This window comes from Phyllostomus hastatus, unplaced genomic scaffold (assembly GCF_019186645.2).
Source record: "Phyllostomus hastatus isolate PE091 unplaced genomic scaffold, TTU_PhHast_1.1 phas_scaffold_78, whole genome shotgun sequence".
NCBI classification, from domain to species: Eukaryota; Metazoa; Chordata; class Mammalia; order Chiroptera; family Phyllostomidae; genus Phyllostomus; species Phyllostomus hastatus.
In genome coordinates this window covers 50,732,938-50,745,285 of record NW_025334041.1, presented here as the reverse complement: position 1 = coordinate 50,745,285, position 12,348 = coordinate 50,732,938, and the positions used below count along the sequence as shown (strand labels likewise).

At 35.1% G+C, this 12,348-nt stretch overlaps 1 protein-coding gene across 1 annotated transcript in view; it reads right to left on the bottom strand.

Annotated features, from left to right (window-relative positions):
• Nucleotides 1–5,275, bottom strand: part of NME8 (NME/NM23 family member 8) — a 51,108-nt gene extending 45,833 nt beyond the window's left edge. The window contains exons 1-4 of the mRNA XM_045827262.1: nucleotides 5,243–5,275; nucleotides 5,107–5,164; nucleotides 4,806–4,912; nucleotides 1,760–1,831 (exon numbers count right to left, since the gene is read on the bottom strand). Coding sequence (XP_045683218.1) covers nucleotides 1,760–1,831; nucleotides 4,806–4,912; nucleotides 5,107–5,164; nucleotides 5,243–5,275 — 270 coding nt within the window. The remainder of the gene's footprint in view (nucleotides 1–1,759; nucleotides 1,832–4,805; nucleotides 4,913–5,106; nucleotides 5,165–5,242) is intronic.
• Nucleotides 5,276–12,348: the final 7,073 nt, after the last annotated feature.

Here is a 12,348-nt window from a genome sequence, read left to right as displayed (position 1 = left end):
GTGGCCAAGAATTAAGAGTCCAGGATTTTGGGTTGGTTGTCAGTGTAAAGTCCTAGGGTGATGGCAGGACTTGGTGTGAAAGGAAGACTTTAAACCACATGCCAAAGTCTTCAGTCATCTACACAATTGATCCAAAGGCCAGAGAATGACAGAAATAAGGTGGGGAAGGAGAAGTCAAATAGAGTGGACCTCCAACACACAAGGAAAAGAAAGTTATTGTAGTAACAAGTAAAGGAACATCAATTCTACACCTGGCCTCAGGAAAGAATCTGAGAAAATAGTCACTATTTCTGGGCAGCAGAGAGAATGTCCTATGTAAGGATGCAGACTTAAGGAAAGTCAGGAAAGTGGAACAAAAGTTCAAGGCCAAGGATAAAGCTTCAGAAGTCTGATAATTACTTATAACAATTCCAGATGTCACACAGTGAAAGGGTTTGAGAGATGGGGGAGTACTAGAGAAATGGGTCAGGAAAAAGTATTCTGAATTTTGGGATGGGGCATGCACGGCTGAAAGGAGAGGTGGTCTTATAATTTGGGCATTGATTGCACATAAAAGAACATTGACTGCATGGTTCAGTTCAGAAGGGTGGACACGAGTCCCTTGATCAGACCTGACTAACTTGGCAGGATGATGGTCATCCCAGAGCTCTAGACTCTACATGGTAGTTCACCTACCTAGTCTTTTTTCCTCACTTCCATGCTCCTAACAGCTCCCACTGCTGCAGTCTCATTGTCCCATGAGTCTAAGTCCATTTCTGCTTCATGCAGTTACTCATTCTGGTTCCCTAAACTACCTCCAGGCCAAGGGTCAGCAAACTATGACCCAACACAGAGCCAGTATTCTGGGAAAGCTAAAAATACTTAGCTAGCTGACCCCTCATCTAACTCATCAAATCTACCTACCCAGATCTACAATGCAATTTTCAATTCAAGTAACCCAGTAATTTGGTTCCTTGAAATAATTGCAAGAGTAGTACTTAACAGAAGTAAAAAGTTATATCCAGAAGTATTTTTATCATCAAAAATGAAAACTTAAGTGTCCAGCAGCACAGGAACAGTCCAGGCCCTCTCTGAGAAGCCTTTCCTTAGGATCCCAGTTCTCCAGCTCTCTATGTAGCAGCTATACTCTGTGTCACACAATTTAGCACTTAACTGTATATATGCCTTTTAGAAAACAGCATTTATTATGGTTTCTGATTGTTAAAGCTGTTGTGTTCATTACAGAATATTTGGAAAACATTGGTAAGTATAAAGAAGAAAACTGAAATTATGCAATCTTCCTCCATACATAGAAAACTAGTGACATTTTCGTGATTACACAGTCTTCATTTATTTGTAAATACAGAGATAAAAGTGATAAGATATTACACAATGGTGATGATACAGCTATTTCCTTGATTGATATATGTGAATATCTATAAGCAATTCTCTCCTACTGCATATCTAAGAAATTTCTGATTTTTCACTTCTTTAAATAATTCATCATACAAATGTTTGATTATTTCCTTAAGAAAGATAAATACACCTCGTTTTTCTTTTCCCCAATCAGTTTAGTGTGTGGTAGTCTAATTACTCAATCCATTATTAGCTTTTAGAAGTCAGGTTATAAAATACATTAATAGATAGGCAAAGACAAAGTAAAAAATCTACAATTAATATCATCAAAAAGGAGTTCTGTGGTAATTTTACAATGCCACTTGCTCTTTAACTGTAAATTGGAATCTGATAATACATTTGAGACAATAAATATTATACTTACAACACTAAAAAGAAAAATAGGTTCACATTTATCTCTAAATGGCTGCAAAGTCACAATGTTGTCGGCCTCTGCCTGGAAAAAAAAACATTAATCTTTCTCATGTTAGTAAAGGAAACTATATCCAAGTCATTAGATACACTATATATAAAAACACAGATACACATATAATTTTTATTTTTATACTTACTCAACATTCTTCTAGTATGTTATAGTTGTTTTAAGGATCAAATTGCAAACACTGGCAAGTCAGGCCCTTTGTCAGTTGGCCTCAGCCTGACTTCTGCCTGTTCACATTTATGGACCACCCACCCACCCAAAAAGAGAACGAAAGGGGCTGAAAGAAACTATAATATTAAAGAACAGAAGGCAAAGATTATATTTAAAACTAATTAGGTATCATCATTACAAAAAATGTTTATATCGTAATAAAGTACTAACAAGTAAAGCATTTAATATTGTAAAAGAACTATAATATTTACTGAATTGTTATATGTATAGGTATAATGTTAGTAAAAGTCTTTTAAAAGGGGGCATAATAGATAAAATTTATGTTGACCATTTAGCTTAGGGTTATTTCAATAACCCTAATAAACTTCATAGGCTTTAATTTTGGATTAAAATGACAAGTTCTGAAAGGTTCCCTTTCCTTGGCTAAGAAAAATACCCAGCAAAGGGTGCCCCTCCATTGCTACAGTGGAGTTTGGAAACTATGAATTTTCTTCACCCTTTACAAGCAAGTCATATCATAAAACTAGTACCAATTTATGTGACTAGATCATTGTTCAGTGTGCTCAAACAGAAGCAAAACCATTCAGGGACAATGCACAAATTTTTTTTTGCTAAATTCAATGGATGCTAGTATTATAAATACAACATATTTTGGAGAGACTACCAGACTTTCCAATGGGATCGACATAGTCACAGGACTGATGCCTCGTGGCTATGGAGTTCTATCTGATCCAGGTACTGGTGGGAGGACAGTCATAACCATCAGGCCTATATCCTCACAGCTCTGAGTTGCACTGAGATGAGAGCCTAACAATGTAAATGGTCTAATTTTTCTTCTGCACCCACTTGGCAGCCTCCATCACCATCCCCTCCCCACACATACCCCAGGTTTGCTCCAACTTAGATTCAACAAACAAGGAGAGATATGATGACTCTAGACCACCTGGAAACACAATATCCAGTTATACTACCTCACTGCGTAAGGATGTCTTCCTTGCTTTCCCCTGCACAAATTCCTTTCCAGCTAGCCTGACAGGTAAATAGGGTGGCCTGCTTTGTTGTCAGCCTCTCTCTATTGACCCCCAGCTTGCTTTTAGACATGGGAATTTCCCCCACGGTTCCTGGTACATGAAACTGCACTCCTACCACAACCAGACAGCTGCTAGGATCCATGAGAATTTTCTAATAATGCTCAATTATCTGCAATCCATTTTTCAGCTGTCAGATCCTCTTGATACTGCCTTTTAACTTCTTATGCCAACGTATTGTCTACTGCATGTGGCAATCCTGTTCAGACCCCATTCTCTATCCTCTAAAATTAGCTTTTCTTCCCTGCCAAAGATCAAATTTAGAATTTGAAAAGCAAGGTGAAATTTAGAATTTGATCCTTGGCAGGGAATCAAATTCCAGCCTCATTCAGGTGGTTCTGACTCTTCATTGCAAATAAAGCAGGTTATTATGTAATGTTGCCTTTTAAAACACTACAGGGCCTTGTTTTCATAAGGCAACCCCAACCTCTATTTCATTTTTTTAAAATTTTTCTCTGTTGGTTCCTTAGTTTTTTCTTTGCCACTTACTGCCTTGAAGAGAAATAATAATAAGAGGTGAGTTTCTAAGCTTTATATTGCTTATTTGTAATGTAGAACTAAGAAAAAAAGGTCCTGTAAACAATGTGTCTGTAGAAGGGGGTGGACAGACAAACACAAGTTAAGGTCAGTAAGGAATTTCATTCCCAATGTCTGGGTTGGGAGGGGTCATGGAAAGCCTGAGAATATGCACTGGGTTGAGGTTTCATGTTTGCATCAGGGACTATACATTTTATGGATAAGGAATAAAGATATGTAATCAGTTATCTGCTTCTGCATCTTAGGTCTAGCTTGTTTGGACATATTTCTGTCCAATAGAAGTAGAATGTGAGCTACAGTTATTTGCTAGTAGCCACAATTAAAACCTAAAAAGAAATGAGGGAAACTAATGTGATAATATATTTAATAATACAAATTTCTTATACAATAATATCCAAAATATGATAGTTTTAACAGATGATCAATGTCAAGATTATTAAGATATTTCACATTCTTTTCATCATACTAAGTCTTCAAATCACATGTTTATTTTATACTTACAGTACATCTGAATTTATGGGTTAAATTTTAACCATAAATAATTGATCTCTTATTTGATTTCATAAAATTTAGTCAAAAAATAGATTCACATACCCAAGTTTCCCCAAATAATTTTAAAAGTTTTACAATAACTGAATTGAGTATATTTTTAAATTTAAATAACTCAATTAAAAGTAAAAATTCAGTTCCTCAGTCACAGTAGCCACATTTCAATGCTACAAAGGCACTTTTGCCTAGTGTCCACCATATTAAATAACAAAGCTCTAAGTAGTTAATAACAATGTGGATAAATTGAATAATCAATATAATTAATTTCTTGTCACATTTGGGTGGCAAATAAGTAAGGGAAACCACTATGTGGTATATGCCCTGAGTCCATCCCAAAGCTATTTAGTAAATAGCATTTGCAACTGGTATTCTAAGAGACACACTGCATACGATCAGGTGAAAAGAAACAGGTCAATAGACAGCCATTTTTATAGTTTTCTAAAATTCACAACCATGGTCAATAAGCTTAACACTATAGGAATGGAATGAAAATCACATTTGTTCTCAGATCAGATAGAACTAAACATATAGCAAAACTACCAAGTAAACAGTATACATTTTGAAGAGTTAACAATCCTTAGAGAGCATGCTTCAATACTGAAAATAACAAGAAAACAATAGTTTAATAGAAATTAAATCCTTACTACAACAAAATGCAGAATTTCATCTTCATTCAGCTCATTTTTCAATTTTCTGAATAAAGTTTGCATTGCTTTGCAAGGTCCACACCAGGCTTGGTAAACATCAATCACTAGAGGATGATGGTATTTATGAAAAGAACATAGTCAAAAATTCTATAATAGCAGGGGCTATTGCTCCAGGGGCAAAGGCAAAGTACATAGCAAGGCTCTATGCTGGAAGTAGGGAGACACGCTCTGTGCTGAGGTGCCATGAGGTGTCCTGGGCCAAACTACAGGTGACTGGACAAGGGGGTAGCCCCAGTACCTGTTAGGCCTTTGTTCTGCAACATCTCACCCCATAGACTTTGATTATTGATGACTGCCTGCAAAAATGAAGGTGCTGTAAAAGGTCTTCAAGCTCCAATATACCAAGTAAAGAATTATTGATACATCATGCCCACCTGCAACTGGACTTCACGCTTTTTGCCTGCCATTTATCCACTATCACATGAAAAAGGGAAGCAAAATAGAAAATATTTCAGATACATTTAAATAATGTTGTTTATTCATTCAAACAGCATCTTAATGTACCATAGAAATTTTCCTTCAATATCAGCTATGTGCTTCCCCATCTCTAGAAAAAGAGGCCCCAGTGTCCCTGAAGTGCTCTTCATGCTGTTTTAAAACCTACTTACTTACAACAGTCACACTTCTTACTTTCCCAAGATTCCTGAAGCTAAGTATGTTAGGAGTTACAATTTCTTAAAAACAGTTGTGTTTGTTTTCCTGAAGTATTATGGAGTGTTCTCTATTTGTCAATCTCACACGTTAACTGTCTATGGACATGCCCATGGATCTTTTCTGGGTCCCTCTCCAAGGAGATTTAGTTTTTAGAATAAGGCCACTAGTCAACTGTGTGACAACATAAACTGTCACACCTGTTAAATCAGTGAGGCCCAAATGCCCTATGCAGTGGCAGCAGGGACATTGAAAGTGTGGTCTGTGTGTGTGATAGCAGACACTAGTGTGGAACAGAGGTGTGCCCACCAACAACCAGACTACATCTCAACAAAGCATGTTGGAATCTGCAAAAAGCCTTACACAAAACACAGCCTCCTTTAAACACGATTGGGACATTTAAAGAATAGGAAGGAACCACCCTCACAGGATCAAAATCGGCCCCTTTGCCGAAGCTTCTGGCCTTTGTGGGATGAGCTCCAGCAAGTCGGTGTACCTGAATGCCCCACAGGCAAGACCGCAGGGTGGCTGGGCTTCTGCTTCGCTTTCTACCCTAATTCGGGCAAACAGCCGGAAGAGGGACCCGGGTGGCCTGGGAAGGGGGTGGGAGCCAATGTTTCCAGCTAGCGCACCAGCACTCAGGCCCCTCCGTGCGGCCTGCGCCTCGACCTTCGACGGTTTAGAGCGGTTGGCCTTTGGCCAGGAAAATCAAGCCCTCCTGTGCCCCTACCCTGAAGGGACTACAAAGACCTGTTTCCTGGTCTCCCTCAGCTGTGTCCTCTCTGTCTCGGTCCCTCCATGCAAGACAATAGGTGAAATTAGGTTTTTAAACATCGCTGCTATTGATTACAAAAAGCTTGAATGTTAAAGCTTTGAAACATAAACCTGATGAGATTTTGATTTGGGTCTTCCTAGAATTGACTTCAAGGACAAGTGCACTCCGAAATGTTATTTATAAGAAACTGCAATTGTATTTTATTAAAACAAAGCATAAATTATACATGCCAAGTGGCTTATGAGAGATGTTATTCCTGAAGAGATCTAATAGAATATTTGCTCCTTGCATATATTTGACATTATCTTTCAAGATTTGTTGAAAGTGTTTTTGTTTGTTTGTTTGTTTGTTTGTTTGTTTTAAAGAGGGAAGGGAGGGAGAAAGAGAGAGAGAGAGAGAGAGAGAGAGAGAGAGAGAGAGAGAGAGAGAGAGAGAGACATCAATGTGGGTTGCTGGGAGCCGTGGCCTGCAATCCAGGCATGTGCCCTGACTGGGCATCAAACCTGCGCTTTGGTTCGCAGCCGCGCTCAATCCACTGAGCTATGCCAGCCAGGGCTGAAAGTGGTTTTTTTGTACATTGCTCTGCCTATTTTTCCTCCTAGCACAGCACTACTTATAGTATTTAATTATTTTCTTGGGTCATAGATTTATTGCCACCTGTCTCATTTGTATATTCACTCATCCTCTGTCTAAACATAATATGTATGAAGACCCAGAGAAAAGGAATTGTCTTTTTTCAAATTTACTGAATATTTTCTTTGCCATTTCTCATGTGTTGAGTCCATCTAATTAATGCTTTACTTCAGTTATTTTATCTTTCAACTTTACAATACTATTTTTTAATAGTTAGCATTTTCTGTTGAGATATCCCATCTGATACATTCATTGATATCACATTTTCATTAATTTAAAAATGTTTTTTCTTTCTTTGTTCAGTTGCTTTGAAATCTTTGCTAAATATAACATTTAGGCACACTCAGAATCAATTTCCATTAATTGCCCTTTTTCTTCCTGAGCAAAAGGTATACTTTTCTGTTTCTTTGCATATCTAGTAAGTTTTAGTCAAAAACTGGGCATTATGGATAATAATGTTAGCCTTGTAAAGACACTGGCTGAGTTCTCTTGTATTATTTTTTTAAGATTTTATTTATTTATTTTTAGAGAGGGGGAGGGAGGGAGGGAGGAAGAGGAGAGAAACATGAATATGCAGTTGCTTCTCACGTGTCCCCTACTGGGAACCTGGCTGGCAACCCAGGCATGTACCCTGATTGGGAATCGAACCATTGACCCTCTGGCTCACAGGCCAGTAGTCAATCCACTGAGCCACACCAGCCAGGGCTCTTGTATTATTTTAAACATTGCTATTTAAATGTTCTAGCAGGTGATTAACTTTCTTCTCTGGACTCAAAATGCAAAGTTAAAATACCCCATGATGTGCAGCATCTAATAAAAATATAGATAAGTTGAAAGTCAATGATAAAAAAGATATAATATAAATAATAAGTATAGAAAGTTGACATGACCATATTAATATCAGACAAAGTGACTTCAGTACAAGAGTATTTTCACAGATAGACATTTCCTGATAATAAAAAGTTTTATCAGGAAGACAAATATTTTGAAGTGTATATACTTAACAACAGAGCTCAAAAATACATAGAGTAAAAAAAATTGCCTGAATTAAATGAAAAAATAGACAAATCCACAATCATAATTAGAGATTCTAACATCCCTTTCCCAGTAAATTATAGAATAAGTATACACAAATCACGAAGCTTTTTGAAGATGTAAACAAACTTATCAATCATCTTGACCTAATTGACATTTACTGACAGCTGCAAAATATACCTTCTCTTCAAGCGTAGTTGGAATATTTTCTACAATGAATCATATAGTAGGTAATTTTTACCCTGTGTTTTTTAAAGGTTTTATTTATTTATTTTTAGAGAGAGGGTAAAGGAGGAAGAGAGGGAGAGAAACATTAATGTGTGATTACCTCTCTCATGCCCTCTACTGGGCACCTGGCCCACAACTCAGAGATGTGCCCTGACTGGGAATCAAACGGGTGACCCTTTGGTTCCCAGGATGGCACTCAATCCACTGAGCCACACCACCCAGGGCCATATAGTAGGTAATTTTAAAAAGCACAATAAATTTCAAAACTTGGAATCTTTCAGCATATTTTCTCTAATCACAATAGAAATAAACTAGAAATCAAAAACAATAAAATATTTGATAAATTATTAAACAACCAATAGTTAAGCAACACTCTGCTAAATAACCCATTAATCAAGAAATCAAAAGGGAAATTAGAATATATTTTAAATTGAATGATAATTAAAACACAACATATCAAAATTTGTTAGATGTTGGTAATTCAGTGGTTAAAGAAACTTTAAGTTACAACTTAAGAACTAAAAGAATGTATTAAAGTAAGGTGAGGAAAGAAAATAAAAAAGACTAGAAAAAATCTTTTAAATAGAAAACCAAAAATAAAGTGATATTGACAAAATCAAAAGTTCTTTTTAAAGATCAGTAAAATTGATAAATTCAGAACTATAGTGATCAAGAACAATAGAGTAAACAGCAATTACCAGCATCACAAATAAAAGATGAGGTATCACTGGTGATCTCACAGCAATTAAAATGACAATAATAAAATATTATAACAGCTTTATGCTATCAATTTTTTAAACTTAGATGAAATAAAAATTCTTCAGAAACTGCAACCTGCCTTTTTAAATAGTTATTATAAAATATAGATGTTTTGTGCATTTAAATATATACAAATATACCAAAATACAGACATATCAGATTACAGCAGCTTTTATATAGAGTGGTGACAAAGGGTAGATAGAATAAGCCATAAAATATATCTGCAATATTTGGATACTGACACTGAAAATCGTCAAGCATTAAGTATAACTTGTATAATTAAATATATTAATTCTAAATAAATAATTGCTAATGTTTAAGATTATTTATTAGAATGAAAATTGGAAGCAATATAAATGACCCAAATCATATTAGTATTATGAGATTATATTAAAGATGATTAATACTTACAGATGAATATAGTGAATGCATTGAAAAGATACTACTACTTATCCTTGAGTGATAAAATTACTTCTGATCTTTTTTACTTTTTATACTTTTTCTATATTTTCCATAATTTACACAATTATATTTATTTTAGAATCAGAAAAAGCAGTAAATATTTTTAAATCCACTTTTCCCAGTATATTTATAGTTGTTTTTCTTTGATTGTCCTTGGGTTCTTTCTCAAGTACTTTCAACTATTTTAATAATGAAGATTAATTTTCACTTAATCTGGTTTTCCTCACTACTTTAATGTGGCATTTCACTTATTTTCTGGATATTGCCCTTTTTTTAAGCCAATGGGTATTTTTTCATAGACATCTTTTTTTTGGCCATTATTAATAGCCATTTTTACAGAAACATCTTAATACCACCCTCTTACCTTTACTAGATAACTTAGTGACCTTTGAAAAGTACTTTCTCCTCCCTCTTTGATCTGTCTGAGCATGCATAGACTTTGGAGTCTAAAAATTTAGTTTGAACCCTGGCCATTCCCTTTATCCTTAGTCTAACCTAGAACAAGTTGCTATGACCTTTCCAACCTTAATTTACCTATCTTCAAATGGGAATTATAGTAACATGTTTATGAGATTAATAACATAAATAACAGAAAGTGCCTAATTAATGTAGAGTGTGGTCCATGGTTGGCACATTTGTTTACCTTCTCTCCCTCTGCTTCCTTTGGTTTTTCCCTTCTGAGACAGAACCTGACAATAGCTACAGAATTTTTAAAAAATTGGTTGTCACAAATAGTATAATAACTGAAATTGAATTTTCTAATAAAATGTTCTTGGATCCTAGTTTGAAAAGGACAAATTCCTAAATGCCAAAAATTTTAAGAGCTCTGAGAATTTTCTCTTTTGCTACTACTATTTAATATCTTTAGTGAAATCTAAATCAAAACTTTCTGTTTAAATATATGCTGCCTGAGGCCTTTATGTGAATTGATTTTTTTGCACATATTTATAAAAACAACTCATGACATTGTTTACTGTCAGCACTATTTGAATTTTACAAGCAATAATGTGTAAGTGCAACTTATCAAAAAGTCCATATGGTGGCTGATTATATTTTTGTGGTGGCAGGTGAGAAGCAGCTCACTGTGAAGTCAAACATCTCTGACCACATCTTGTTGCCAAGCCTCTGTAGCCCTCTTGCCCTGCCCATTTGGAGGACTAATACTCTGCAGAATAACTAGAGATATATAAAGATACAAAAAGCTATACTCTCATATTCTAGGGCTAAGAATTGTCTTTTCTCAATCATCTTCCACCATAGTTCCAAAATGACACCCCCCATTTGTAAGATACATAAAGGTCTGGGACTCACAGCTTTCCAAGTGATCCTGCAGCTCAGTTGTTCCCAGCTTTAAAAAAGGTCTCTGTTCAGGAGTGGAAGGACTTCCTAGTAGCCTGACAGTATAGCCGGATAGTAGTTATAAGTCAAAGTTCATAAATGTATGTCAAATGACCTTGTAGTATACTTTGATACTAGGTATTGTGATCCCTCTAAATTTGTTCTTCTATCTCATGAATGACGAGGCTATTCAGGTTCTTTTTTGGATTCATGTAAATTTTTGGAATATTTGTTCCAGATCTGTAAAATAGCCATTGATATTTTAATAGGAATTATGTTGAATCTATAGATTGCTTTTGGTAGTATGGGCATTTTAATGATACTAATTCTTCTGATCCATAAACGTGATATATGCTTCCATGTATTTGTTTCTTCCTCATTTTTTTTCTTTGGTATCCTGTAATTTTTTTTTTGAGTAAAGGTCTTTTATCTCTTTGGTTAAATTTATTTCTAGGTATCTTATTTTCATTGTTATAATAGTAAATGAAATTTTTTTTAGTTTCTTTTTCTGATAGTTCATTATTGGTGTATAAAAATGCCACCGATTTCTGAATAATTGTTTTGTATCCTGCTAATTCACTGAATTCCTTTATAGATCTGATAGCATTTTGGTGGAGTCTTTAGGGTTCTATGTACCATATTATGACATCTGTGAACAATAATAGTTTTACTTCCTCCTTTCTGACTTAAATGCCTTTTATTTCTTCTTTTAGTTTTATTGCTATTTGTGGCTAGAACTTGCAGTACTATGTTGAATAGGAATGGTGAAAGCAGACATCCCTGTCTTGTTCCTGATTGTTACAGGAAACACTTTCAGTTTTTGCTCATTGACTGTGAAATTGGCTGTAGGCTTATCATATATAGCCCTCATTATGTTGAGATATGTTATGCCAATTTCCACTTTGGGGAGAGGTTTTTTTATCATGAATGGATGCTGAGTTTCATCAAATGCTTTTTCTACATCTATTCATATGATCACATAATTTTCATTCTTTATTTTGTTTTTATGATGTATCAAGTTTATTGACTTGTGAATATTGTATGAACCTTGCAACCCCATAATAAAGCCCACTCTATTGGTGTACAATCTTTTCAATATATTGCTAGATCTGATTTGCTAATATTCTGTTGAGAATTTTAGCATCTATGTTCATCAGGGATATTGGCCTATAATTTTCTGTCTTTGCAATGTCTTTATGTGTTTTGGAATTAAGATAATGCTGGCCTTATAAAATGAGCTTGGGGGTCTTCTTGAATTTTTTGGAATAGTTTGAAAAGGATAGGTTTTAGTTCTTTCAATGTTTGGTAAAATTCACCTGTGAAGCAATCAATACCACGAATTTTATTTGTTGGGAGTTTTTTGTTTACTGCTTCAATTTCACTAGTTGTAATCCATCTATTCAGATTCTCTGATTCTTCCTGATTCAGTTTTGGAAGAATGTATGTTTCTAGGAATTTATCCACTTTGCCAAAATTGTCCAATTTGTTGGCATGTAGTTGTTCATTTCTTGAAATCCTTTGTGTTTCTTTGATGTCAGTTGTTACTTCTCCTCTTTCGTTTCTGATTTTATTTATTTAGGTTCTCTCTCTTTTTTCTTG